This window comes from Scedosporium apiospermum (genome assembly GCF_000732125.1).
Source record: "Scedosporium apiospermum strain IHEM 14462 chromosome Unknown SEQ_SAPIO_0097, whole genome shotgun sequence".
NCBI classification, from domain to species: Eukaryota; Fungi; Ascomycota; class Sordariomycetes; order Microascales; family Microascaceae; genus Scedosporium; species Scedosporium apiospermum.
Window position 1 is genome coordinate 139940 of NW_015971798.1, and position 27434 is coordinate 167373.

At 52.2% G+C, this 27434-nt stretch overlaps 7 protein-coding genes and 2 pseudogenes across 7 annotated transcripts; 4 read left to right on the forward strand and 5 right to left on the reverse strand.

The window, feature by feature from the left end:
• Positions 1-477: 477 nt before the first annotated feature.
• On the forward strand, positions 478-1722 carry SAPIO_CDS5106 (annotated as a pseudogene; the record flags this gene model as incomplete).
• Positions 1723-2184: 462 nt separating this feature from the next.
• On the reverse strand, positions 2185-2896 carry SAPIO_CDS5107 (uncharacterized protein; the record flags this gene model as incomplete). The annotated part of the gene is made up of 2 exons (XM_016787499.1): positions 2185-2700; positions 2810-2896. The coding sequence occupies 2 exons, from the start codon at positions 2894-2896 to the stop codon at positions 2185-2187; spliced, it is 603 nt and encodes a 200-aa protein (XP_016642830.1).
• A 4605-nt stretch (positions 2897-7501) lies between these two features.
• Positions 7502-8989, reverse strand: SAPIO_CDS5108 (annotated as a pseudogene; the record flags this gene model as incomplete).
• Positions 8990-11896: 2907 nt separating this feature from the next.
• SAPIO_CDS5109 (Uncharacterized protein) lies at positions 11897-13667 on the reverse strand (the record flags this gene model as incomplete). Its single annotated transcript, XM_016787500.1, has 2 exons — positions 11897-12216; positions 12305-13667. 2 exons carry the CDS (start codon positions 13665-13667, stop codon positions 11897-11899), a joined length of 1683 nt encoding a protein of 560 aa, XP_016642831.1.
• A 1785-nt stretch (positions 13668-15452) lies between these two features.
• On the forward strand, positions 15453-16587 carry SAPIO_CDS5110 (Integral membrane protein sed5; the record flags this gene model as incomplete). The annotated part of the gene is made up of 3 exons (XM_016787501.1): positions 15453-15690; positions 15770-16499; positions 16563-16587. 3 exons carry the CDS (start codon positions 15453-15455, stop codon positions 16585-16587), a joined length of 993 nt encoding a protein of 330 aa, XP_016642832.1.
• Positions 16588-17940: 1353 nt separating this feature from the next.
• Positions 17941-19173, forward strand: SAPIO_CDS5111 (20-alpha-hydroxysteroid dehydrogenase; the record flags this gene model as incomplete). The annotated part of the gene is made up of 4 exons (XM_016787502.1): positions 17941-17998; positions 18119-18555; positions 18620-18866; positions 18977-19173. 4 exons carry the CDS (start codon positions 17941-17943, stop codon positions 19171-19173), a joined length of 939 nt encoding a protein of 312 aa, XP_016642833.1.
• Positions 19174-19372: 199 nt separating this feature from the next.
• SAPIO_CDS5112 (uncharacterized protein) lies at positions 19373-20894 on the reverse strand (the record flags this gene model as incomplete). Its single annotated transcript, XM_016787503.1, has 4 exons — positions 19373-19696; positions 19756-20176; positions 20283-20653; positions 20835-20894. 4 exons carry the CDS (start codon positions 20892-20894, stop codon positions 19373-19375), a joined length of 1176 nt encoding a protein of 391 aa, XP_016642834.1.
• Positions 20895-21404: 510 nt separating this feature from the next.
• SAPIO_CDS5113 (Uncharacterized protein) lies at positions 21405-22526 on the reverse strand (the record flags this gene model as incomplete). The annotated part of the gene is made up of 3 exons (XM_016787504.1): positions 21405-21861; positions 21987-22317; positions 22394-22526. 3 exons carry the CDS (start codon positions 22524-22526, stop codon positions 21405-21407), a joined length of 921 nt encoding a protein of 306 aa, XP_016642835.1.
• A 942-nt stretch (positions 22527-23468) lies between these two features.
• On the forward strand, positions 23469-26742 carry SAPIO_CDS5114 (uncharacterized protein; the record flags this gene model as incomplete). Its single annotated transcript, XM_016787505.1, has 2 exons — positions 23469-23920; positions 23991-26742. The coding sequence occupies 2 exons, from the start codon at positions 23469-23471 to the stop codon at positions 26740-26742; spliced, it is 3204 nt and encodes a 1067-aa protein (XP_016642836.1).
• Positions 26743-27434: the final 692 nt, after the last annotated feature.

The window sequence follows — 27434 nt, forward strand, 5'->3', positions numbered from 1 at the left end:
TTGACCAACAGAATTCTAGGCTCGGAGATTGCCTTACCGCTATTTGAAGACTTGACTCTTTTTTAATGGGTTCCTCGGCTACCTAAAAGAGACCACATCCAACCACTTCATTCTAATATCGCTCCTTCCTCCGGCGACCCCGGGAGGGGAATACACCAGACAAAAAAAGAAGGGAAAAAATAGAAAAACAATCAACAAACAACAAACCATTCACTTCCCACTTTTAAGGTGTCCGCCCTGTCTTATCGGTTTTCCATGAGGGTCCGGGCCGCTGTGCCCAACGCCTTACCCGCATCCAATTCGACAGCAGCCAGCGACATTCAGACTACGCCGCATCGCACAAGAAAGAGAAAACTCAGAAGGACCTGCCTCTGCCTCCCCTTCCCTTCCTTTGCCTCTACCTCTTCTTCTTCCTCTGCTTCCCGCCGCCTCTCGTCCTCTCATCAAACGCAGGGAAATCCAACGGCCACGGTTGCAATGGATCCGATACCATCCTCCTCCGCCGTCTCTGCCCCTCCTCCAGGCACGGGCACCACCTCCAATTTCTTCCACACCGACCCCGCAGCACCCACCATCAAGACGAGAATCCTTATCATATCAGACACCCACGGCATCAAACCAACCGAGCATTTCCCCGCGCAAACCGAAACCACCTCGTCGCCGTGCACGCTCTACGGCCACACATCCTCGCGCTCGGCATTCCACTATCCCCTCCCCGCCGCTGATGTCGTCATCCACTGCGGCGATCTCACGAAACGGTCGTCGGCCGACGAGTACCGCTCGACGATATCCATGCTGCGCCAGATCGATGCGCCCGTCAAGATCGCCATAGCGGGGAACCACGACCTGTCGCTGCACCAGGAATACATCAAGGAGAACATCGACGACGTGCGCAAGGACCAGCCCAGCCTCGTCTGGCTTGCCCGCCACGTCGCCTCGCACGCGGAAGCGAAGAGCATCGTCGCCGAGAACAAGGGCATCACGTATCTCGAGGAGGGCGCGCAGGAGATCGAGCTGCCCAATGGCGCCAAGCTTCGGCTTTATACGAGTCCCTGGACACCCTCGTATGGCTCCTGGGCCTTCCAGTATGACGGCGGCCATCCTTTCAATATACCCCCAGGCGTAGACTTGGCCGTCACGCATGGCCCTCCGCTGGGCGTCCTCGACTACGCTACGAGCGGCGACTACGCAGGTTGTCCCATCCTCTTCTCGTCCATTCGAAAGGCGCGTCCACGTGTCCATTGCTTCGGGCACATCCACGAGGCGTGGGGAGCGTACTACGGCCATTGGGCTGCGGAGACCACGCCCAGCTCACAAGCGGGTGCCTCCGGGACCGAGGGTTTCGCCGGCAGTACTACGTGCGGTACGAGCGCGACGTATACGAATTCATACCACGATAATTTCTCCGACTCGGAGTCGGACGCCGAGAGACCGCCGCCGCAGACCCTAGGATCGTTCGACGCTGAACGCTCGCGCACAATAGAAAACGTCAGTTCGATACAGCTCCACCGACATGACTCCGCGGAGGAGATTGCGAAGAAGAAGGAGAAGTACGCCAAGTTCTCTTCCGAGGGATGCTATCCGCTCGATATTACGCCGGAGGGTGATACGTTCGTGGAGCGGGGGAAGCAGACTTTGTTTCTTAATGCGGCGATATTGGATCGGAGATACAAGATTGCGCATTTCCCTTGGCTGGTGGAAATTGACCTGCCCAAGGCGTAAAGATGGAGCCGGATGGGGGTGAAGAACAGTATTCATAGGAGGGAAAGCCAGGAGAGAGCAGAAGCCCATATTGTGGGAGGGTACGATTAAGTGTTATGAAGAAAAGTTAATGCTCATGTAGACTTATTCCGTCGGTTTGTTTGGTTTCCACAACTCGCAACGACCATAGCATCACTTAAGGCATCATCAATATCCAAGGTTATTTTCAAAGCACAGACGAGAGAAAGATATTCTCAGAAAGTTTTTCTTCCGGGATTCCACTGGCGCTTTCTCGGAAGCACCAGCGGAACCTCGAAGGGCTATTAATTACTAAAGTTGTGTGAATGAAGCTTTTTCATCGGTCCCATACATCGAATCGTATCCATACATTAAATAACACGTTTTGTTACCCACATCCCATTAAGTGTAATCAACAACTCCGGCAACAACTTCAAAATCACCCGCTACCACGGCAGTCCCAATTTAGAGGGCGAGAAGGGCAGCAAGGAAAGCAACACCGCCGAACGCAGCGTTGACAACAGCTCCGCTGGTTCCAGAGCCATTGCCGTTGTCGTCGCCCGAACCCGAACCAGTCTCCTCAGAGCCACCCGAGGACTTGGAAGGAGTGGGCCTTCCAGAGCCACCGGTACCAGTAGCAGTAGAGTTGCTAGCACCACCAGTAGGCGCAGCGGAATCGCTAGCAGTGGCAGAAGCCTCGCCGCTCTCGGTGGCAGAGGCGGTAGCATCATCGGTGGCGGAGGCGGCCTCGGAGGAAGAAGCGGGGGGAGCCTCGGAGGAGGCACCGCCGGCACCGGCGCAGAGGACGTTGGCGGCCTGGGCGGCCTTGGCGAGGTCGGCGGGGTCGGTGCAGGAGGTGGTGAGGCAGGTGACGAGGGTGGGGTTGGAGGCGAGCTTGGCGAGGTTCTCGGTGGTGCAGGCGCAGGCGGTGTCTTCGACCGTGCAGCCGATGGCGGTGATTCCGTCGACGACGCACTTAGCCTGGGAGTGTTGAAGAGAGTATGTTAGCGGGGGAACGTGTTAAAGATAGCTTCTGGGGGGAGACGACGTGATGGTGCGTCGTTCAGAGATTGGGGGATTTGGGACGTACAGCGCAGTCGGGGACGGCATCGCCGAAGGGGTTCTGGGCGGCGACAAGGCCGGCGAGAAGGGCGAGGGTGGCAGCAGAGTACTTCATTTTGGCAGTTGTGATGTGAGAGACGAAAGGTCGTTGGAAGAGGTCGTTGGGGTTGGAGCTGGAGAGTGGATTGAGACGCGTCGGACCGGAAAATAGGCAGTTGAGACAAGCTTAACGAGAGATAAAGAAGAAAAAAGAAAAAGGGAACCAAGACTGGGGCTGCAGGTGGGAGAGAAAGGGGGGTTCTTGTACTCTTTCTTCGACTGTCACTGCTCGGTTGGTTCCATTGGTTTTTTTGTTGCTTTAATTTGCTCGTTTCCACAAACTCGCCTCACTCCCTGTCTGTTGCAAAGAGCAGACCGGGACACTGGTCTCGTTTGCTTGTCCCACACCCACATTGTCATTCCGCATTCCCGCCCCCGGATTCGTTCCCAGTTTGTGGTTGCCATAGCACAGGCGCGCCACTTTTCCACCCCCCTTTTTCCCGGTCTGTGCCTGTCCCGGCTTTCGCCCACACCCCCAGCCAGCCCACCCAGCCAGCCAGCTGGATGATTGTCTGGGTTTACGCAGCTCAGGATTAGATTATATGAACCTTTCTCCACCATGCTGATCCGAATTGATTTTGTGATCCTCCACACGCCATGGCCTGTTGTTGGCCCCTCTCTTGTCAAATCCACCGAGACATCTCCCCAGGTTTGAGAGGCTCGTTTCCTCGCCGACTTCAGAACTCAGGTCTCTGAACTATCACCATTCTGTCGCGTCAGGAGGGTGAGGAAAGCTTAAAATTGACCATCCACACTATTTCGGCTTGACATGTTTCTCAACCAACCCAACAGGGCCACCGCGCACCATTCAATCTTGTCAGGGACCAGGGGTTCTTTTGCGCTAAACTGAGAAGGAAGTTGACGTGGGAAGTACACAGTACGGATTAGTGATCTGCAATTTCAATGGGTACTTGGACCTTTTCAGTGCTGGATTCCAATCTCTGCGTCGACCGACAACGACGACTTCACGGCTGATTTCGGATCGTGGCTCGGAAGTATCCACTTATGGATGCTTCGTTCATGTCCGATGCGTGCAGGATACGAAACGGAGGCCTTCCCGACAGATCAACTCAATCTTGGGTCGAGGAGAAAGGGCATCTTGTTCGATGGCAAGATCAATATTTCGAGGCAATGTCGTAGTCATAAACGAGATCAAGACAGAAACTTGGTTCAATTAACTGAGCATTAATATGATTTACTTCGTTGAGGTCTGTTCACAGCAGCACCTGCAGCTAATTCCCTCTAGTGGATGTCTACGAAGTACCTGTGTACATTCTGCAACATTCGAATCCCACAGAATCCTGCATCAACTCGACGACACGACAGGGGGCCCTCATCTGTCCTGGCCCACCAAAGGAGCATGCATTGAAGAGTTTCATCATGTTCCCTTTGGAGTTTTCCTGGACTCATGATGTTGGCGCCCACTCAAATGAAACCAGCAACGCTCAGCAACGGACGAAAGCTGAGCAGTTGATTGCGTACGCATCCTTGGCCGCCTATTTTCTTCTTGAACTTCAGGGGCTGCTTCTCATCCAGTCGATGGGCTGTGTTCAATGTTTTGGCGGGCCATCTGGCCAGGGTGCAGGGAATGGATGTAAACTACGAAGTAAAATGCGCCAATTGAAGCGCAGAGTCGACCAAACAGGCCATTTAGTTGTCTATCCACGACAATTTCGGTAACGTGTGAAGGTAATGTGCTACTGTAGGACTGGGCAAACCAACGTCCGTGGCCTCACCTTCATCTCCCTCCTTGTAGTGTTCACGTTTTGCAACATGTCCTCCAATGCCCCACAAGGCGTCGGCTTCCTCTTCTTCTATCATGAGAGAGCATGGCATAATCCAGAAATACCACGTAGTTTTACGAGGGCAACGACGCATCTTCTCGCCGATACCTCATTCCTGCTCTACGAAGCGCAAGTAGGTCAGAAGAGATGTCCAACACCAATCAAGCTTTCCTTCTTGCTTCACGCCTATCAATAGTACGCATACAATTAGACTAGCTCGCCTGCAATCTCCACAGTGAGCTAGTGTCCAGAGGAGAACAAATCACAACCAAGGCAGAACATTAACAGCGACCAAAAAGATTTGTCTTGATTGGAAGGAATGCAAGAGGAGCACCAACATCTTTGAAACCACAATTCAGATCAGGAACTGCCAACAGCTCTTGGACTGGGATAGAACTTCCAACCAGTAGTCCCCAGAGGCTCTAGTTCATAGAGGTCGAGGAAGAAAACATGAAGTACGAAGTACAACGAGGTTGGAATACTAGAGTGCCAGTGACATGATTGATGCTAAATCTGCAATGCATTGCTTACCTTCCACTACGGACAGGACAGGCTCCGCCGACGTCTTGATCGGTTGCAGTGAGTACCTTCGTACACATACAGCTCGATGAAGAGCTCAGTCGATGGCCGCGCCCCAGCAGCATCCTGCCCTCAGACACAAGGATTCTCCAAGTCGAGGCCCGAAAAAACAAAGTCGGCCGCCGAGGCACCCAGCATCAGGGATAACCGGGAAAGTGATTCCAAGGCAGAGAGTCCCAACGCCCAGAATCCAATACCCAACTGCGCAACAGTTCAGACAAGGTTCGGGGATTCCACTCCAATTGTCTCCAGCGTAATATTACCTCGTAATCAATAAAACGTTCAACTTACTGGTCTGGCCATCACACCAACCCTGACCTGGTCCCTCCGTATACTTGGACGGAGTATGCAACCTCTGCCGAAACTGTCCCGCTCCAGCCTCACGGAACTGCATGCCGACCGAATTGCCAACCCGCCACCGCATATGGAGGCCTCGAGTTTATCCCAAAAACCTCGTATTCACAACCGTTCCACGTCATGGCCAGCTCTTGCACGACTAGAAAGGAAGGGCCTGCATTTCTTGAACCTGATCGCCAGGGGTTGTCCTCGTCTGTACTTGTAGTCCAACAACCCGGGCAGCTGAGAGCTCTCTTTCAATCCTTGATCAACAACAGGATAGGACCCTGAAGAAGCACCAGCTAAGATTACCCTGGGGTCGAGACTGTACACTTCGTATTGCAGACATCAGGTCTCATGAATTTAGAACCTGGAATGATCCCTGTTTGATTGGGTTCACTGGGTCCACTAAAGCTTCGGTCTCGCCCTGTGACAGTCCAAGTAAACTACTTTTAGCATGGAAGGTCGAGATGGGCAGGATCAAATGTTTGAGGTAACTCGAACGTGTATTCGTAGTTTACGCACTGTAAATGGTAATGTACACAAGTACCTGTATGTACGTACCTATGTCCATGAGAAGCACACGTAATCTCGGGAGTTGGGCCCAGAGATCCACCATCCCCCTGTCCCACGCACCCGGGGTACCTCTGCCCGCCCCTGTTCAGTTGTCCTGTCCATTCACCTTGCCCTCGAATGTCGTCTGGCGTCTGCCAAGTCACATCGGCGATCACTGTCCAAGACCCGGACTACTTCGTACTTCGTACATATTCCTTTCCACCCCTGGCATACTAATTGCAAGCCGACTCACCAATCGCCTAACCTCGTGCTTGGAAGTCAGGACAAAGGACGAAGTATTGAGGTGTAGTAGTCACTGGATTATGATCAAAAGACGGAGATGGAGAGGGAGGGAGAGATTGAGGGCACCTTGATCCTAACTACAATTCGCCACATGAGTAAAGTAAAGAACAGCTTCAGTCTACTCGGGATAGTATTTGGTGAAAACACGAATCAGAGCTCAGATACCTGATTGTCTCAGGAAAAACCTGGCGAGTCATAGCTCCCCAAGAGAGACGAAGTACTCAGTACTGTGGCGAGACAGTTGATGTCGGTCCAAAAATCAACTTAGCCTTACAAAGGTATGAAGGACCGCATGACGAGTGGCATTCAAACTAATAGACAGAGTTTCATCTTGCAAAGTACCCTCAGTATTTACTTCATAATAGTAATCGTGTCACGCTTTAAATGAATTTTGGTTGTATTCTAGTGTTACGGACCGGCCTGGGATCCGTCAACCCCAGCCGAGCCACAGCTCCAAGACCGGCCCGGGGTGGGGTTAGTCGCCGCTGCCGCCGACGAAAAATTGATTGGCGGTGCCCACTCCGTGCCCGATCCGAAGCCGGTCTCTGAGAGCAAAGAAGAGGAACATTGAAAAAAGATTCCCTTATGCGCCGTAGAAAACATCAAATTCAGTTAGATATATAGCGATGGGACCGGTCACCCACAAACCTTCCTAAATTATGATCCTTTTTGTAATTCTTCCCTCAGGTCTTGGACAGAGTCTCCGGAAGTACTCGTGTGGTTGATACACCGCAGACTGGTGAAAGACATGAGACGAACAGTAATGAGGGATGGTCTCAGCTCTAAGCAAACACATAATAACTCACTTCCCTCATCCTCCATCAATCGTGACAAACGCAGCTAGGAAACTTCAAATCCTGCAGGGTTAAAGACATTACCATTAAAACATTGAGCACCAAATAGCCCATCCAATCTGAATCAAATCAAAAGAAGCCACCCCACCAAAAAATCCCAATCCCAATACCCAACCTCGACGTGTACGCAAAACGTGGAAATCTCATTATGTCCCCATCCCCCCCCCCACACCCGCGCCCAAACAGAACCCTCGTTTCCTAACAGCACTTTCACGACCCCCTAAGATGCATCTCAGACACCCGCCTCTCAAACATCCTCCGACTCCTCGTCATCTCGAAAATCCCCATCGGTCGCCTCCCCAGCGGCCCAACATCCCCCGCCAAGCCGTCCGCCTCATCGCCCATTAGACCGGCCAGAAGCTGCGGGTCCCGGACCATCGGAATCGTGATCTCCGCGCCGTTGTAATATCCCACCGGTCCCGTGCGGAAGGCATATATTGATTGTTGTCCCCGCGGGTCGGGCGGGCTGTTATTCTCCGTTCCTCTTTCCTGGGCATCTGTGTTTTCCTGTTCGGTGGTCCCATCACTGGGCTCGTTTTGGTGGCTGCTGCTCTCTTGTTGCTGGTCCACACCTGGTGCTTGTGCGAGTAATTCGCGGATGAGTCCAGTGGTCTGCGGCGGGGGCGCATTCGTGTTCCGACGCTCGAATTTTTGCTTCAGGATCTTTGTTGGTGCCATGTATAAAAAGTCATCGTCCGATTCTTCTTCTTCAGTCTTCTCGCAAAGGCCGAGGCCTCGGCTGTTGTAATTCTTATACCAGTTCTCCAATGTAGACTCTAAAGGGCTTCCAGGTACGAGAGGTACCTCCTCCGAGTCTGAAGTTGCGCATGACCGCGGCGTTCCAGGGAGAGAAGAATCGGCAGCGCAGTCAATTTCACACTCGGTATCCGAGGTTTGAGCATGGTCCATCACTGGCGTAGAAAGAAACTCCCAGCCCTCTCCTTCGTCAACTGGTCCCGTTATTGCCTTGGCAGACGGGTTTCGTGAGCCGGAGGATAACCCCTGAGAAGAAGATGGGCAGTCCTGGCATAGGAGTGGCGGACTGGGCAGGGACGGTGACGCTCTCTTCGTCATCCATGCTCGATTGTATTTCCCTGAATAACAGATATCACCAGGAGTCCCCGGGTTTAGTAGCCTCCGGCTTATTTTCGAACACGATTCGAGGTCGTCACACGTCGGCGAACCGATAATGCTATTTCCCGGAGTAGGAACCACCTCATCCATTCCAGGCACATTAGAACACAGCGGCTCGTATCCGCGCTCCTCCCGCACCAAGACTGCCGACAAGCTGCACTTCAACTCCATCAACAGAGACACGGTATGCGGAGACTGAGGCAAGGCCAAGAAATCCGACGGCGCATGATCAATAGACCGGGCTGCAGCCACTTCAGCCCCTCGAGCCAAGGTTGGCCTCTGAACCTCTGGGCAAAACCTGATTCCGGGTGCTTTTGGGACCACCAGCGTGGCATTAACCATCAACTCGGGCGCCGTGATAGTGATGGAAGGGGGTCCCCGAGTGATAGCGGTCTCAACGGCTCGTCTCGAGGGATAAGTTAAGAGAAGTGTAGGAGCTCCGTTCCCTCCGGAATGCATGTGGTCATCGCGGTCATCCTGGCGGGGCTGGGGCGATATCCGTCGTAGCACAAGCTCACCACAAGGCCTGTCGAACTCCGAATCGTGCTTCCAAGGAGGCGTCATTTTGAACCAATTCCCCACCTTTTGTGACACGGCAGCGTTGCTCTATTGGGAGATCCGGGGTGACAAGAGGTAGCTGGTGATCTTGCGGACTTCTCCCAAGTCCGACTTACCAGAGTGGGGGTGAGCGAGTGAGCGACGAAGTTGATCTCGCCACAGACGAAATTCTATTCCGAGGTTGGTCGAACATGGGCAAATAATCTATAATAATTGCATTGACGCCAAAGAGTTATTCGATCTGATATTCTGATGGTTGATGATGAGCACCGAGTTGGGCAGAAGCGGGCAGAGAACGGAACCCTCATCCGCAGCAGGAGAAGGGATGCAGGTCTCAATAAATGTTTCTTCGACCACCCTCATCCATCTCCTTGCCCCTTCCCTCCAAATACCAGAGTGGCCATGTCAGACACTGAGGCGATCATTCCATTTGATTCAGAGCAGAGGACCGAGATACCATTTGGCCACGTCTTTTTCTCTCCATAAGCTTCAACCCCCACGAGACCACCCAACCCCAGATGGCCAGGACTTCCCTGTCCTTGTTAATAGTTTAATGCTACCCTCGGGCTGGACGGAGGCGACCTGGAAGCCCATCTTTATCACGATAAAAAGAACAAGGCCTTGACGGACTCGTACACCGGTCTTTCCTAAAATGATGATCCGACGCCCTGCGAGAGACAGCAAAAAGCAAAGCATTTCCGGATCGATACAACTCGCATCCGCGGATATTGCTGAGTTCATGGTTCATGTACGAAGTAAGCATCTGGATCGATCCAAGTAATTCGCCTTCCAGGATGGGGTTTCAACCTGAAATACCCTCTGTGAAGAATACCAAAGTGGTAGAAACCCGACTTGAGAAAAAGCAAGTACTCTCACCGCTTCCACCCTCCTCTTCGCGGCTTTCGAAGAAGCTTCCCCGCAGCTTGAACCTAGTCAACCTTGTCAAGAATCACTGAGTGGTCTCCGTTTCTGTTCTTTTGCAGCCAGACTTGGTGTGATGTTACAGGTTAATATGTGGATATCACAAAATAAGTGTAGGGATTTAATGTAATATCTGAACTCCATCGTGGAACACGGAGCGGTTGATCGCTGCCTCATTGAGAATAAGCTCATCCCCTATCAAAGCGATGAAGCGCGCCACCACAGGTTACATGGATAACTAGGTCTTCATTAAGCTGGTCGGCGCGCCACCTGCCTCTATTAAGGAGCGAAGGGGGCTGGTATATTCATCGTCGGTGTTCCTAGAGATGTGGAAGTAGCCCGGAAATGCATCCGCATTGCTCTCTGCATGAACAAAGCATGAACTATAATAGGAAGTGATATGAAGCCACCTGTCGCGCATCGCGGTGGGTCCTGGCATTTACAGTCGGAAGACACATCTCTTGGCAGGGGGGCCATCCAAGATTAAGTTGCAAGATACCGCGCCCAAGTTTCCGTAGGGCTGAGCGGATAGAGAGCTCGTGCCAAGGGCACTATCGCCAGAATCTTCCCCGAGCATCACTGGTATCTCCCTCCACGGAGGAAAAGTGCTCATGCGTACTAATGCCGCTGTGCTCACCATGTTACCCACTGATATACTGCTTCCTCTATCTGTCGATCCTGGAGCTTGAGCAGGCAATGGCGAAAGTGTTTATCGATTCTTCGGGGCTTCTTTCCCCCGTGTCGTTACTAGGATCATGCCAAACACCCGCTTGAGAATTCAAGCACACTTGCTGGGATTGGCCAGGCCAAGCATGAAGCTAGCAGAACCCCGTCGGCATTGCATCAGCCTAGCTCCCGCATCTCAGGCTAAGACCGGGCGTGCGCGCGGCCCTCACAATCGTGCATGCTAGTTGGACCTGGTTTGAACACTTCGACTCATGGGTCCGAGCAAGAACATCTGTGTTCGAGTGCCACGAGTTCTTCCCGTCCTTGCTTCCCGCATGGGAATAATGAGCGAGAATAGGCTCAGCATCACACCCTCTTTTTAAATACCCCATTCTAACTCAAGCTGGACACAACGAACTGCGGGAGCTGCGGGGGTAGATATCAAGACTTCTTCATGTTATTGCTTTTCACTTTTTGCACATGACCAGGTTTAGAAGAAGGAGGCGATATGCGGTATGAGTTGACTTAACCTGTTACGAAGGCGTCATCAATATTTCAAGGGTTCGAAGATGGAGTGAACATGCAGGTCGCCTCTTATGGTAAGGCGTTGAAGCTCTTTATCAAGCAAGTCGATAGATTAACATCCTCTTCAGCCATCGGGTTAGAGACGAGAATCACACTCGAGACGTACAATAAGAATCTTGAACATAATCTCTAGAAATTAGGGGCACAAGGGGAGGAAACAAAAGTAAATAAAGGAAATAGAAAAAAGTCGAAGGGGGCAAAAAGCTCGCTCGGGGTTCGCTCCCAGGATCGAATCCTGGTTTGCTTGCCGCGAGCTACGAAAATTTGCAATTTTCTAACCTTCTGAGTGCTCCAATGACCACTTGGCCACTGGTCGTGGTCTTACCACTTGAGCTGCTCGGTTGGAAGTTCTTGCCGTGGACTCGTATATAAAGCATATATATCCAGGGCCGAGTGTGATGGGGAAGGTGCGGAAGACGAGGAAGGCGAGGAAGGCGCTCTTTTCCCAGGTTGGTTTTTCGTGGTCGCGGAACTTAGTATATCGTGAATGAAGAACCCCAAGGGCCAACTTTGTCAATGGGATGGAAGGGTTTGGATGCCCTATCCACCTCGTCAGATCATCCGATTCTCTTCTTTTTGGATTCTATGCCTCGAATCTCTCCCAACCGTACAGATATATATGATCCCCCGATCAAAACTAATGAGATCAGTCGAAAACTTCCTCGGAATACGCCCTATCGCCTGGCCCAGTATAAAACTTGCGATCCCCCTAATATGGTTCTCCCAAAACTACTACTACTGCTACTTATCCCCACCCCCACCACCAAACTTATCATGAATGGCCTTAATCTGCTCCTCCATCGTCATCCTCTGCAGATGACTGATATGCGCCTGGCTCTTCCCCTCCGGATTCCCATCGAAGCTATGAATAGCCGCCTTCTTGCGCCGCGCCTGCTCCTCTTCCGAGATGGGCTCGCCCGTGACCCCGTCGAACACGTCCGTCCGCTGACTCGCCAATCGCTTGAGGTTGTGTGCTACATCGACCTGCGAGAGATCCGTTATGAGGTGGCGAGCTTCGGCCTTGGCCTTTTGTTCCTTCCACCTCGGGTCGAGGAGTTCAACTGTTCGTGGGGTTAGCAAACAAGTTTCATTTCATGGTACATTGTTGGGTTGGGTTGGGTTGGGTTTGGGGGGGGGGGGAAAACTAACTTCTCATGTGTTCCTCCATCTCATTCAGCGGAATCATCTGCTTGCAGTTAGGACACAATGCTGACGGCCCGCCGGCTTTGGCGGCACCGCGTTGCGCTGCCCTCGGCACGTAGTGCTCCTTGATCTTCATCGGGGCGCCACCCACCGCGCTCGCCTGCGCCTGCTGTGCGCGCTCGCGAGCTTCCGCCCTCTCCCGTATCCTCCTCTCTTCCTCGTCCTCTTCGGTCACACGGCGACCGCCGACTGGAGGAACTGGTAGAGACGATACTGTAGGTGGTGTTGGTGTAGAGACCGGCATGGCGCTGGGGTATGCGGCCGGACCGGCGGGGTAGTGTGGGATTTGCGGAGCGGGAGATGGAACGTGGTGAGGAGCGTAGCCCGTATGCACGGGGAGAGGGAAGGGTTGGGGCATCGCAGCGGGAGTAGTGACTGGGATTTCTTCATCTGTCGGCATCGCCTCTTCGATGCGCATACTAGGCGCGATGGATCGCTTATTCTTATCCTCGAGAGACGCGTACTGAAGGTCCGAGAGTGTTGTCGGGGGAGGTAAGTTCGCCGTGGAATCTGATTGCGTAAAAGTAATCGTCTCGACAACCACAAAGTCGTTCCAATCTATCCTTTCAAACTTGCGCTTCATCTCCGCCTCTTCCTCCTCCTTCTTCGCCTTCTCCGCCTGCTCGTACTTTGCATACTCTGCCCTTTGCCTCGCCCTCTCAAGAACGTGATACTTATTCTCAACATTCTTCTTCAGCTCGGCAACGCGCTCGTCCTTTACCTTGCCCCCTTCACCCGCCAGCCCGTGGGCCCGAATCAACGTCGTATACTGGTCGACCAAATGCTGGAAGAAATTGTGAAACGTATGACTCGGGATCAAAAACTGGAACTGCGCGTTCCCCGCCTCGCGCTGCGCCAACGTCGTCATCCACTGTCTCCCATTTCTCGCGACGAACATGGCCGTCAATCGAATCACGTCTAGATCCTTCTGGTTTAGTCTGGGCATCCGAGCCGAAAACTCAAAATCCGGCGGTTTCGGAGGTCCGTTGGGTTTCTTCTCCACGGCCGCTGCCGCTCCCTCGCCCGCGCGACCCGCGGCGATGGCAGTGCCGCGTCCGGCCCGGATCTCGTCGAGCCGCCACTGGTAGAAGGCGTGGTAGGCATCCTGGGGGTTGAGGAAGCTGAACTTGGGGTTCTGTTCTTCCTTTTCTCGTATGCGGTCTTCGAATACGGGGCCGTTTCGCGCTACGTAGCCGGCTGTCTTTTCGAGGACGTTGCGGATTTCGCGGGGAGGGAGGACGACGCCGGAGGGAGGCTTGAATTCATCGAGGGCGGCGGTGGGGTCGCCGTTTGCCACTGCGGCAGCCATTGGGGGGATTCGGTCGGGTTACTCTCTTGAAGAAGGTCGGAGATGATGAAACGGCCGTTGCGTGTGGGAATTGGCGTGGGTGAAGACCGGAGGGCTGTCGTCGCGACTTGGTGATAAAATTCGTGTCGAGGCTGAAGACGAGGCAGGAAAATCAGGTTGCAACCAGGCAGAGCTCAAAAGTTACTGGTACAAATGAAGTTGAGCTGCAGGGGTGCTAGTTTATCACGTGACCAAAAATCTTCAACCTCGACCTTCGTCCACACCGGGCAGTGAAGATGATGGATAAATCTTCCCTTTTTTTTTTTTTTTTTTTTTTTTTTTTTTTTCTCGTAGAGAAGCCATTCAATTTCCGGCGGGCTTACTTCGCCTGCCGCAAGACATCGCCCGTCCCAGCAGCTACGTCAAAAACAGGTGAAGCTCGGGGTAGCATGCTCCCAGCTCGTCACCATTGAAAAAGATTAGTCCCGATCCTCCTTCGGAGTACTTCGTAGCTGGTGGTGTATGCAACATCGGCAATGGCTTGTGTATACTTCCTCGTACTCAACAAGTCTGCCTCGCGCCACTGTCAGGGGAATAGTCAGTCATTGTCGTAGAATAACGACATCTCCTCGTAGTCGCCCACTCCCTCGAGGTTTGTCACCTATCGGGTATCAACAGTTACTTCAACGTCTTAGACAGGAGAGGAACCTAGGTAGACGTGGTTCCTAGGCGTTGAGCAGGCCCTCGCCCGGAATGTCGCGCGCTCGTCCGCCCTTCTTGAGGAGATGGGTCATCAACCGGAACCACCAGATATGCCACAAGATTCGGGAAGCGGGACCTGGCCTCTTCAACTCTAGCCTCTTTAGCTCAAGGTCGAAAAAAAAAAAAAAAAAAAAAAAAAAAAAAAAAACATGTGAAGGTTTCCATGCAGGGAGATTCGAATGATATTGGGCGGGTGTAAGTGGTAAACGTGGCGAGACAAGTACCTGTACTTGTTGGTACAGTCCATCCTTGACATGTGACAACACTTGGTGACAAGTTGGACTGCCCGGAATTGGAAGCGATCTGGACCTTACCTAAGAAACGTCTCCAACGTGTTCTGCGCCCCCTTCGAAGATTGGCGCGAAAAAGGCCACTCCTATTCGACTCGTTTGACGTTACGTAGGCTGCTGCGTTTCGACTTCATCTGTTCATTCCTTTGTTCGCCCTCTTTTTAATCTTCGACTGCCTTCTTCCTTTCTAGCCTGTCATTTTCTCACCAAGTGACTACTACTACTACTACTTACCTTCTAATACTTTTTGCAAACGATTTCGCGACTCTTTCTTCCATCTTCTCGTATCATCAGCCGATTGCCGAACCCACCTATCCAGAAATCCGAGACTTCCACTTCCGAGGCCACGTACCCCATCTTGTACGATTTCGATCCGCCCACCAGCGCCGCAAGACCCTGATTATCGAGAATTTTTTGATAATTTTCTTCCTTTTTATCGACGACGATTTCGATCGAGTGAGCCGCGTAGTCCTTCGTGACGAGCCTACGAAATACTCCGCGAGACCGATTAATTACCTCGTCACGACCGAAGGATCCCGCCTTCGATTCCCGATCCAAGAAAGGCTGCTAGCACCCATCAGCCAAAGGATTTATCCAAAGAACGCGCGCAAAGAAATTCCAAGCGACATTCATTCGTGGCGCTTTGGTTGATTTGCTACGCAAATCTCCCCTGCGCAACTCGCTCCCCATCAGATCAGGGGCTTCCCCACTCGAGTTTTCGAACGCGACCCCAAATTTACCAGATTTCACAAAAATGGCGGTGACTTCGATACAGGACAGGACGTCCGAATTCAAGGCGGTCCTCGCGCAGGCGCAAAAGCGACAAGCGTCCGGCAAGGTCGGCGCGCAGAGGAGATCTCTCCTGACCGACTCCCAGAAGGCGGCGGCTAATGGCACGGCGACTCCGAGGAGATCGGAGTTTGCGAGGAGGGCGGCGGAGATTGGGAGGGGGATTGCTGCCACCATGGGAAAGCTGGAGAAGCTCGCGCAGTGTAGGTTCCACCGCAACTTGAAACATGTCATGACATATAATGGGGGGTGTGTTCGTTTGAAATTCTAACAAAACCGCAGTGGCTAAGCGAAGGACCTTGTTCGACGACAGGCCCGTCGAAGTAAACGAGCTCACATACATTATCAAGCAAGATCTCGCGTCCCTCAACAAGCAGATTTCCGGCCTCCAGGAAATCACCAGACACCAGCAATCCAAGGGCAACCAGGAAGGCGAGCACAACAAGAACGTCGTGTTCCTACTGCAGGAGAAGCTCACCGACGTATCGGTCAACTTCAAAGATGTACTCGAGGCGCGAACCAAGAACGTCCAGGCGTCGAGGTCTCGGACAGAAAACTTTATCTCCTCAGTCTCTCAGCACGCGCAGCCATCCCTCCAGCAGCAATCCGCCTCGCCGCTATACGGAACCCCTAAAACCGGCACGCCGGCACCCGGTATTCTACCACCGAGCCAAAGTGCGGGCAGCGCTGATTTGCTATCGCTAGAGCCCGTGAGCGACAGGCAGCTTCTCATCATGGAGGAAGGGGAGCAGCAGAACGCGTACATACAGCAGCGAGGCCAGGCGATCGAGGCGATCGAAAAGACGATTAGCGAGCTGGGCAGCATCTTCGGACAGCTGGCGACGATGGTGCAGGAGCAGGGTGAGATGGTGCAGAGGATCGACGCAAATACGGAGGATGTGGTGGATAATGTCGAGGGGGCGCAGAGGGAGCTGCTGAAGTATTGGTCGAGGGTATCTGGGAATAGGTGGCTTGTTGCCAAGATGTTTGGCGTTTTGATGATTTTCTTCTTGTGAGTGTTGAGTCTCTTACTATTATCTTTTTCTCCGGGACGTTTGCTAACATTACCTTTTAGACTCTGGGTATTGATTGCTGGTTAAGGCGGCGTACGAGGTTTTGGATCCCTCGTGAATGAATCAAGATAGCACCACCTCACTAGAGAGGAGGAACCTACTTGCCCGAGGAATTAAACAGCAAGGACAGGCACGATAGAGAAAGAGAAAGAAGGGCATACATCACAGTATTTGTTATAATAGCCACAACGGCAGGGCATTTTTCTTCTTATTTTCGTATTTTCTTTCTTTTTTTTTTTTTTTCTTTTTTTTTTCGTTGTACATTATTACAGAGCAAGGGGTTGGTCAGTAAGAGGTTCATTCATAGAATCGAAATCTGATGCCATAGCCGAGCAGGCGATGCTATGGATATGCGTTCATGTTCCTTTGTCTGATGGACACTCGGAGTATTGATTGATTCTGCCATGTGTATGTGCCCCTGGAGTTCCTTCGAGAACGACAATTGAGCTCTGGGCCGATTCGAAAGTGAATTCCAATCCTTCGGATTCTCACGCCTTCTGCCTCTAGCACAAGCCGGGGAAACGGTCGTCAGAACATGTGTTAAAACCAGCCAAGCATACGTACTAAAGGCTCTTCAAGTAGGTGTAGTTTAGTATTGCCCAGGCCTCAAGTGTCACCCCTCTTCTTCTCAAGTTCCCCCACGTTCCTCCCACCGAGCCATTCCTCAGTATTCTTCCAGCTATAACATTGACCCCGCATCAAAAAGCCTTCGGAAGCACTTTCAAATTGGCGCATCTGCGCTCCCGTTCAACGTCCACATTGCGCACGTGGATGCTGGGCTGATCATACCAACAGCTCACTAACAGAAAAGGGAATGGACCGGCTCGACTGCGAGGAAGAGGTACCAAGACGGGTTTCAATGCAACCCATCCACAGCTTGTCCAACCGGGAAGTTGAAAAGCTCCATATTTCGGCCCCTTCCTGATTCTGCCTAATAGACGAAACAGTCTTTGTCCCGCCAACTGGCACAGAAGAGCGGGGTGCTGGACTCTGCTGGACATCTCTGGGTCTTGTTACCCGGGGGTTACAGAGTAAATATGGGAATGCAAAGCGTGCTTGAGGGGGGAAAGTAAATAATGAGTGAACGAAGAAGAGGGGGAAAAGGAAAGGCGGGATGATACCATTGAATTAATAAAGTATTTTCCGGAAAGAATTTATGATCTCCCAGCAGGTATATATATAGGCGAGGGAAGCGTGGATTTCACGAGGTTGAAAGCACTTTGCCCCGTTCTTCCCTCCCTCTTCTTTTAGAAAGTACTCTAGAATCGTTCTCAGGAATTCGAACTTTCTGAGCGTGCGACGAGAATCTGAAAACGACGAAACGAATTGAACACGAAGCATCTGCCATTGGAACTTACGACTTTCACAATTTGGGACACGATGGCGAACAAGATCTTTAAGCTCAACACCGGCGCCGAGATTCCGGCCCTCGCTTTCGGTAAGGAACCTGCTCTCCCACCAATCGTCAACATAGAGTTCTCCCACCTCTATCTTCAAACAATGAAGCGAGCATTACTAGGCATCTAACCCTGTCCCATCTGGGGAACCCCCAAACCAGGAACCTGGCAAGGCGAAGGCGACAAAGTAAAAGCAGCCGTCTCCTACGCCCTCCAAAACGGCTACAAAGCCGTCGACTGCGCCTACTGCTACGCCAACGAAGACGCCGTAGGCGAAGGACTCCGCGAGGCCTTCGCGTCCGGTGTGAAGCGCTCGGACATCTTCATCACGACCAAAGTATGGTGCACGTACCAGACGTCGCCCGAGAGGGTCGAGGAAGGAGTGGACAAGAGCCTGAAGAGCTTGGGGTTGGATTATCTCGATTTAGTCATGATTCATTGGCCCGTGGCGATGAATCCGGAGGGGAACCATGATCGGTTTCCGACGTTGCCGGATGGGAAGAGGGATATTATTCATGGGCACTCGCATATCGATACGTGGAAGTCGTTAGAGAAGTTGTTGGCTACGGGGAAGGCTAAGGCGATTGGGGTTTCTAACGTATGTATCCCTTTCTACCCTTTTCCCCCATCGTTCTGAAGACTAACAAACTCGGGATGGATAGTATAGCAAGCGATACCTTGAACAGCTTCTTCCCCACGTCACAGTCACGCCGGCCGTCAACCAAATCGAGAACCACCCTTCGCTGCCCCAGCAAGAGATTGTTGATTTCTGCAAGGAGAAGGGCATCCACATCATGGCGTACAGCCCGTTCGGCAGCACAGGCAGCCCCATGTTCAAGGCTGAGCCGGTGGTCAAGGTTGCCGAGAAGAAGGGTGTCAGCCCCGGAACTATTCTCCTCAGCTACAACGGTATGTTCTTACTGAGCCTTTCCTTTTTTTTTTTCTTTTTTTTTTCTTTTTTTTTTCCTTCTCTTTCATGGGTGTAAAATCGAAATGGCTAATAGGGCTTCCGAATCTAGTGGCCCGCGGAAGCACCGTCATCGCCAAGTCCGTCACACCCGAGCGCATCCTGCAGAACCTCCAGATCGTCGACCTCGATGAGGAGGATCTCAAGACGCTGAATGACTACTCGGATGAGTTGGCTAAGAAGGGAGAGTTGAAGCGATACGTGTACCCGCCGTTTGGTATTGACTTTGGCTTCCCCGATAAGTCTTAGCTTGACCTGGGAGATGTGTCGATTGGTGAGCATAGGGTCGTATATGGGTAGAAGGACGTATATAGATTCGAATGATGAGATGACGGCCCCTTTGCCAATGGCATTTATGCTCTACTTTCTCTTATTCTTTTCTCTTCGCTCTAGCTTATATGTCCGTAAGATACTCATATCCAAGAGCGGTATATACACCGTTTACTCCCTATGAAGTCGACCCCCTTTCATCATCATCCACATCAACAAACACCTTCATGACCAACTTACCCTCATCATCCTCAACTCTCGCAGCCATGGCAAATGCCTCAGGCGTACTATCAATCCCCCTAAACCTATGCGTCACCAAAGCCCTCAAATCAGGCATCTCCTTCGGCGATTCCGCGATCAACTGAATAGCTTTCGGATACGCATTGGCATATCTAAACACCCCTATCAAATCCACCTCTCTCAGATGAGCCGCCGATATAGGCAGCGTCTGCACGGGATTCCCCATTCCGATCAACATGATCTTGCCGCCTGGCCTCGTCGCCTATCTCACTCATTAGTTCATAAACCCCAATAACAAAAAAATGAAGTAAAGAAACTCACATAGATGGCCGTCTGTAAAGAACCCTCCACTCCCGTCCCCTCAAAACAAACCCCCACTTCCCCAACCTTCCTCCCAGACACCTCCACCCCCTTCACCCTCTCAGCCACCTCCCTCGCAAACGCCAACCTCCCCTCAACCAAAGCCGCCTGGCCCGCGTCCATACGGGGTACCTCGACGACGGCGTCGGCGAAGCCGTGCTCGAGGGCAAAGTCGAGACGGCGGCGCTGGATGTCGGCAATGATGACGGGGAAGGCGCCGTGGACTTTGCTGACGGCGGCGCAGAGGAGGCCGACGGGGCCGGCGCCCATGATGAGGACGGGGGTGGAGGATAGGTTTGTTGAGGCGCGGGTGTGGGCGTGGATTGCGACGGAGAGGGGTTCGATGAGGGCGCCTAGTTCGGGGGGAGTGTCGGGAGGGAGTCTAGATTATTAGCACTATCCTTTCGCACACACATATATATCGTCCTTTTATTTGAGACTCTTTTTTGAATCGTGATAGCGGAGGAGCCTTTAAGGATTACACTCACTTATGGCACCATTTCGCAGGATGGTTAATCCTCTCCTGTAAAGTCCCCTGAGGATGCGGAAACGCCTTCGCCGAGCTCCGGAACCTAATCCCCTGACAGATGTTATACCGCCCTTCGAGGCAACGATCGCACGTGCCGCAAGGTAGGCCGACTTCGAGGGCGACTAAGTCACCGACTTGAAGGTCAACAACATCGGGTCCCAGGGCGACGACGCGAGCGTTGGATTCGTGGCCGAGGGAGAAGGGTTCGAGGACGGGGATGTCGCCGTTGCGGAAGTGGGTGAAGTAGTGGAGGTCGGAGCCGCAGAGGCCGGTGGAGAGGATGGAGACTTGGACTTCGCCGGGGGAGGGGGGAGGGAGGGTGCGGGGTGTCTGAGGAGGGCGTGGGTTAGCTAGTTTTGGTTTTTGGATATCAATTGATGTAGTCTGGGGCGCACGGCGTCTATTGTGGGTGAGAGCGGAAATGAGGGAGGAGGGAGAGCGGGGATGAGAGATGAGAGTTGGTAAGTGAGAGAGTGAGTGAGAGTGTGTGTCTGTGTCTGATCTTACTTACAACTCGAATATCGCGAGCAGCGTAGAGAACTGACGCTTTTACGGAGGTGGAGGAATCCATGACTTTAGCTTGTAGTTAGCCCGGCTACAATTGATTTTGGAGGATTACGGAAATAAAGAAGATACAGGCCGAGATTCTTGATGTAGGAATTCCCAGATAGAAGTCTTGAGCTTGAGGGTGAGATCTGCTAAAGCGTCACGGGGGATATTATAACCGGCCTATTGGTCTAATGCTACCCAAAGACTGTGGATCAATTGATGCGGCCATCGCTCCATATCGTGGGCATGTTACGCCGGACTTGGTAGTGCATTGCGCCGTAACAAGTTGGATAAACGAGTCGGCTCTCTTGGATTGTGAGGTTTATTGGATCTTGGAGAAATTCAGTCCATTTCACTCATGCCATAATTGATCTTGTTCGACAAATGGTCTGCACTTCAGCAAAATCATGACTTGAGCTCATCGATACACGCAACCGGTTGCAAAGCTTCACTGGACTCATAAGATAAAAAACAATAACGATAAAATAAAGAGAGATTATTATCAAAATCACTCTCTCTTCATCACCTCTTCTTAACCCAACTTTCCAGGAACATACGGATGTCCCGCACTCAACCCCCCATCAACAGCCCAAGCCTGCCCATTAACATAGCTACTCTCATCACTCCCCAAAAACAGCGCCACCCTCGCAATCTCATCCGCGTGCCCGCCCCTCCTCAAAGGGTTCAGCTGCCCAATCTTCTTCTCCGTTCCCCTGGCCCTCGCGGCGTTGAACACGGGCGCCGTCATGCCCGTCTCGATGAGGCCCGGGCAGATGGCGTTGACACGCACGCCCGTGCCGGTCAGCTGGTAGGCCGTCGTCTGCACGAGGGAGATGACGGCGGCTTTGGAAGCGGAATAGGGGGTCGAGCCGGCGTTGGAGCGGAGGCCTGCTACGGAGGCGGTGCCGATTATGCTGCCGCCTGCTTGGGGTTTTGTGGGGGAGGTTTTGGTCATGGCTGGGGCGGCGTATTTGGCTGCTAGAAAGACGCTGGTGGGAGGGAAGGAGTGAGAGTGTTAATCATAAATAAAGAAGAGAAAATAATATAAAAGAATGAAAGGAATTGCGGGGGAGGGTGGGTGTCTGCCGTCAGATAAGAAATACAGTTCACTCACCTCAAGGTGTTCGTCCTCAAGACAGTCATAAACTCCTCTTCGCTGAACTCGGTAAAAGCAACAGTCTTACCCACGATGCCCGCGTTAGCGAAAAAGACATCGAGCCGTCCGTAGCGCTTGATAGCGTCGTCGACGACTTCCTTCACGCTCGCCTCATCGGCGGCGTCGAAACGCCGGGCGTGGACCTCGACGGAGGGGAAGGCGGCGACAATCTCGGCCTTGTGGGCTTCCAGATGTGTTCCGTCATAGTCGCAGATGTAGATTGCGCGGGCGCCGCTTTCGGCGAATTGGTGAGCGGTGGCGCGACCGATGCCGAGGAGTGAGTTGGCTCCTTAAACGGGGTTTAGACTTGGATGAAGGGTGGAAATGTGCAGGGGAGAAGAGGGACAGGGGAGGAAGGGGATTACCGGTGATGATGACAACCTTGTCCTTGACCCGGGGAGCACTCGATCCCGGAGCAACCTTACGAATGGGCGGCAAGTCTGTGGAATTGAGGTGCTGGCCGATGGCCGCGATGCGATCCTTGGCTTTCTCCGCCATTGCAACTAAGCGAGCCAGCAAGCCTGAGTAGATTCGTAGTCGAGGGGTTCCTCTTTATACCACAACTGAATATAGTAATGTACTTAGTTATCAAAGTAGTCTCCCGCCCTGCTTGGATGAGTGGACGTGGAGAGAAGAGGACGGGTTCTAGTAGTTCCAGAGCTTGGGGAATGCATGTTCCAAGTCCGGATGCGAGCCGAGGTTTGCGGAGGCGCGGCAGTGCGACAGCGCTGTAAATTACCCCGGACGGATTTAGCGATTTAGTGTCATGTGGAGTCAGCGGTGTTTGCAAGAGTCCAGCGAGGCACTGACAATTTCTGGGGTTGCTTTTTACTCTTGCGATTTTATTTTCTTCTTTTCTTCTCCTTCGTCATATTAATGCACGATTGTCAGGACCAAAGAGTTCGAAGACTCGATTGTCGGCGTCTGCTGTTGGACATCTTGGAAGGACGGGAACCGAGTCGGATGGAGTTGTCGAACGAAACCTGATGGTCCAGCGAAATAACACCAACTCCAGCAGCCCTTGTTCTGCCTGTTTAAGGCCCCTCTTCGCAAGTTTCGAGGTGGGCAACTTGCCCGCTGATGCATGAGCCGGGGACGCGACGCGGCGTTGACCCGTTGTCCAAGCCAACAGTGGCAATGGCATTGCTGGATGAAGATGACAAGGCTACCTAACCAGGCGGGCGTTGAAAAGGCCCGACACAGCCCATGGTGGTGGCGCAGGAGGAGAAAGGAGCGGATGTAAAATTGCTGATGAAAAAAATGACATTTAAGTCTCTCCAGCTCCCAATGTCCTCGCTTTCGCCGACGAAGAAGGCTTTCCACCACTCTCCCATCCCATCTACTTAAATCCCACTCCCCTGGGGCATTCAGATCAATGTCACCGAATATCGAGACCGTAATTAACGCCATTTCTCATCCACACCTCTATCCTATCTGAGAATGTTAGAAGCCTTGGCCGCAGTCGGCCTCGCCGGAAATGTTGTCCAATTCATTAGCTTTGCATCAGACTTGATCTCGGCCAGCACCGAGATCCATGGCTCCATGAGTGGGTGTTCCGAAGGAGTACTTGCCCTCGACGCAGTGTATGGACAACTGGGCGATCTAAGTGCCGGTCTGGACGCAACTTCCAATAGCGGCGTACACTTCTCAGCCAGGGAGCTAGCCAAGAGTGTGGCCACTATCAAGAACCTGTCCCGCTCCTGCAAGGAGGATTGCGATAAACTCCTGGGTATCGTTCAAAAGCTCAAGACAAATAGTGGATCGAAGAGTATGTGGAAGAGTTTTCGAGTGGCTCTAAAGACAGTCTGGGAGAAGAAACACATTACTCAATTGGAGGAACGACTGAGCAAGACTCAGGTGGCATTGACTCTCCAAATCTGTGCGATTTCCAGGTTCGTATTATCATGTACACTTGCATCACGCCTCACCCTGTAGTTTGAGGGTATCGTCACTTACACATAGCCGGTCTGGCCCCGGTTCTGGCAGTCATTGGCACAGCGACCACAACCGGGAACTACAGCGGCTGCAGCTCGATGCCCACGTTCTGCATCTAAACCAGTCCAAGAAACTCAACCAAATTTCCGACGCCCTGTCACGACTAGAAACACATATTGCTTCAGTCCAGTCCAATCCCCACGATAACCCATTCATTGGCACAGAAATCGTCAAATTGGAGGACCAGTTCCGCCAGTTGGCAGTATCAGAAGACGACGTTGCGAGAGAGAAGGCGGTTTTGGAAACCCTGCGCTACGAATCTATGCCAGTCAGGCACAGTTTGATCCCAGAAGCCCACAAGCAAACTTTCCGATGGATCTTTCAACAGCCCAGCGAGGACGTGACTCATGAATCCAAGTTTTGTACCTGGTTAGGAAAGGGTAATGGGATATTTTGGATCTCCGGAAAACCGGGCTCTGGCAAATCAACACTGATGAAGTTCATCACCGACGAAGATTGCACGCAAACAATTCTATCCACCTGGGCAGAACCGAAGAGTGTCGTCATCGCAAGTCACTTCTTCTGGAGCGCTGGAACTGCGATTCAAAAATCCCAGGAGGGTCTCCTACGATCCCTCCTCTATGACATCTTCCGCCAATGTCCCGATCTCATTGAGCAGTCATGTCCCGAGGAATGGTTAGCAAATATCAACCGCCAAACGCAAGTTAACACTAGCCACTCGAGTTTTTGGACACCTTCCGAGCTTCACAAAACTCTTCGAAGAGTGGCAAAGGAAGGAATTCTCTCTAGCAACATTTGCTTTTTCGTAGACGGGTTAGATGAATACGACGGCGATCATTTCGAGCTCTGTCGCATTTTACAAGATCTTGCAGAGTCTCCGAATATCAAAATTTGCCTCTCGAGTCGGCCCTGGCCAGTGTTCGAGGAAGCGTTTGGCAGCGACCCTTTGTATAAAATCCACGTCCATGAGTTGACGAGAGGCGATATCCAGCGGTACTCCAACAGTCGTCTTCAAGAGCACCCCCGATGGTCACATCTCGCTTCAGATCCCGCACAAGCGCGATGGCTGCTTGAAGAAATCACGGAGAGAGCAAGCGGCGTGTTCCTCTGGGTCTTCTTGGTCACAAAGCTGCTTCGGGAGGGTCTTACAAACAGAGATAGCTTTTCAGATCTTGTTCGACGTCTAGAAGCTTTTCCTCTGGAGCTTGACGCCTTCTTCAGGCATATACTGGAATCCGTTGATCCCTTTTACCACTGCAAAATGTCGACTACGCTTCAGATAACGCTCGCCGCGGTGGGGCTATTACACCCTCCCATCTTTGAATTTCACGATATGGAATACGACGACCCTAATTATGCCCTTTGCCTTCCGTTGCGACCACTCACGGAGGCTGAACTTGGTCAGATGATAGAGCGGATCAGTTGGCGGCTCAAGAGTAGGTGCCGCGGTCTTATCGAAATCCACGAGAACTCCGGGGCTGTCACTTTCCTTCATCGGACGGTCATGGACTTTTTGCAAACACGAGAGATGTCCGACTTCTTGAGCGCTAAAGGGCCGCCCAACTTTAATGCGGATCTCTGCCTCGTTAAAGCCTTCACGGCGGCTTTCAAGTTGGGTGTTCGTCGCCTGACGCCGGAAAGCTACAAGGAAATCACAACCTCTGACGGTGCTCTCGAGAGAACCGAATTCCCAGACAACCTCCTCACATGCTTAATGACCTATGCCGCACGAATTGATGAGCAGAAGAACGGCCATGAGGATTCCACCTACAAAATACTCGATGATGTCGAGCAAAGCATTAAGAAGATGAAGTCCATGGAAGTCTATCAATGCTTTTACGGTTTACCAAGTAGGACCAAATTTCGGCACTGCCTGGTGGGCTGCCATCTAGTCGGCTATCTTCGCCGCAAGTTTCTCAATGAACGAAACTATGCAGCACGTTTCGGCCAGGATCTCATCAAGCTGGTCTTACCAGAATCTCCTCGTTTTTATACCTTCAAACAGTGGAAAGGCAGATGGGCCGACGTACTCCGCTGCCTTCTAGAGACGGGGTTGAACATTGATGACAATAAGGCGGGTCGGTTTGGCAGCAGCCCCTGGGCGATTTTGATTGGTCATATCACCTCATGGGCAGCAGCAGAGTGTGTATTCGAGTGTTACGAATGGAAGGCTCGATTTTGGACCATGCTAGAGTCTAGCAACATATCACTCGCCCTGAAGAACGGGGCGGATCCCAATGCCCTAGTTCGGCGTCGCAAAATGGGGTCTTTTGTGTATTCGACAGCCTGGATAGACTTCCTGCTTCTTTCCTTCGACATCTCGGCAAATCCCGCCCACGAATCACTCTTCCTAAAAGTTCTTGCTGATTTCATCAACGCAGGCGCAGACCTGAAAACAGCTGTGTTTTCACTTTCAGAAGAAGAGGTCAAACACGCCAAAGGGGGAAGCACCGTCCACGAAAAGTTTTTCGGCCTACTCGAACGTGGGCCGGTCGCCGAGTCGAGCCAATACAACCTTCCCCTCCTGGCCGAAGTTACCAATGTGCTGCTGTCGAAGGCGCACAAGGTTGGGTTGGAATGGCCCATGGCTGACATATGGCGCGTGGTTGACAAGGTTTTCCCGCCGCAGTTGAGAGCCCAGATTCGACTCCGGTATACGAGGCTCAGTCAAGGAGCAAAGGATGGCCGTGGAGCCAAAGGCAAGAAAAGAAAGCGTGACAGGGACGGGAATGGGAGGACTGTTCGGAGAAAGCCCTGACGGATCCTCCTGCGCACGGGATGGATTACGACAGAGAACCCAACTTGAGTGGCATTGTATTATATTGTATATTAACATTTGTCGTGGCCCGAAATCATGTGCTTCCTCTCTATGGTAGCAGGAAAGTGACCGCCCTTTGACACACCATTAAGGTTTGTGGGTAGGGACGCCGGATGCAGAAGACTTCATCGGCAAGTCTGTCAACAATCTCTTCCGTCCTCTGAGCGTATCAACAGAAAAAACGATGGCCCTCGCAGATCGCACCAGCATCACCCCATCCCACCCAGTTCAAGGCCCTCCTCTTGGCCCGGGCAGATTTATCCTGAAAGCAGCATTGAGAGAACCTCCATCAAGGAAGCTTGGCTTCTCATTGCCTCAGCCGCCGCCCTTCGCAGCAATTGCGCTTCTTGGCCTCTCTGCTCTTGTGTTTCCGCAACTTCTGCCATCTTGGACAGAACTTTACCGACCGCCCAAGCATCGTTCTCCTTCCGGTCTTGGAGGCTAGCTGAGAGCGGCTCTAGAATGTTTTCCATTTTAGGCGACAGCCATCCATAGGTTACACCACCAGCTCCGCCAACGTCAATAAGAACGAGATTCCTGTCCTTATCAATTACTACATTAGACGTTTTGATATCCATATGGGTTATATCATGCTGGTGAAGAGTGGCAACCGCAGTACATAGCTGAGTTCC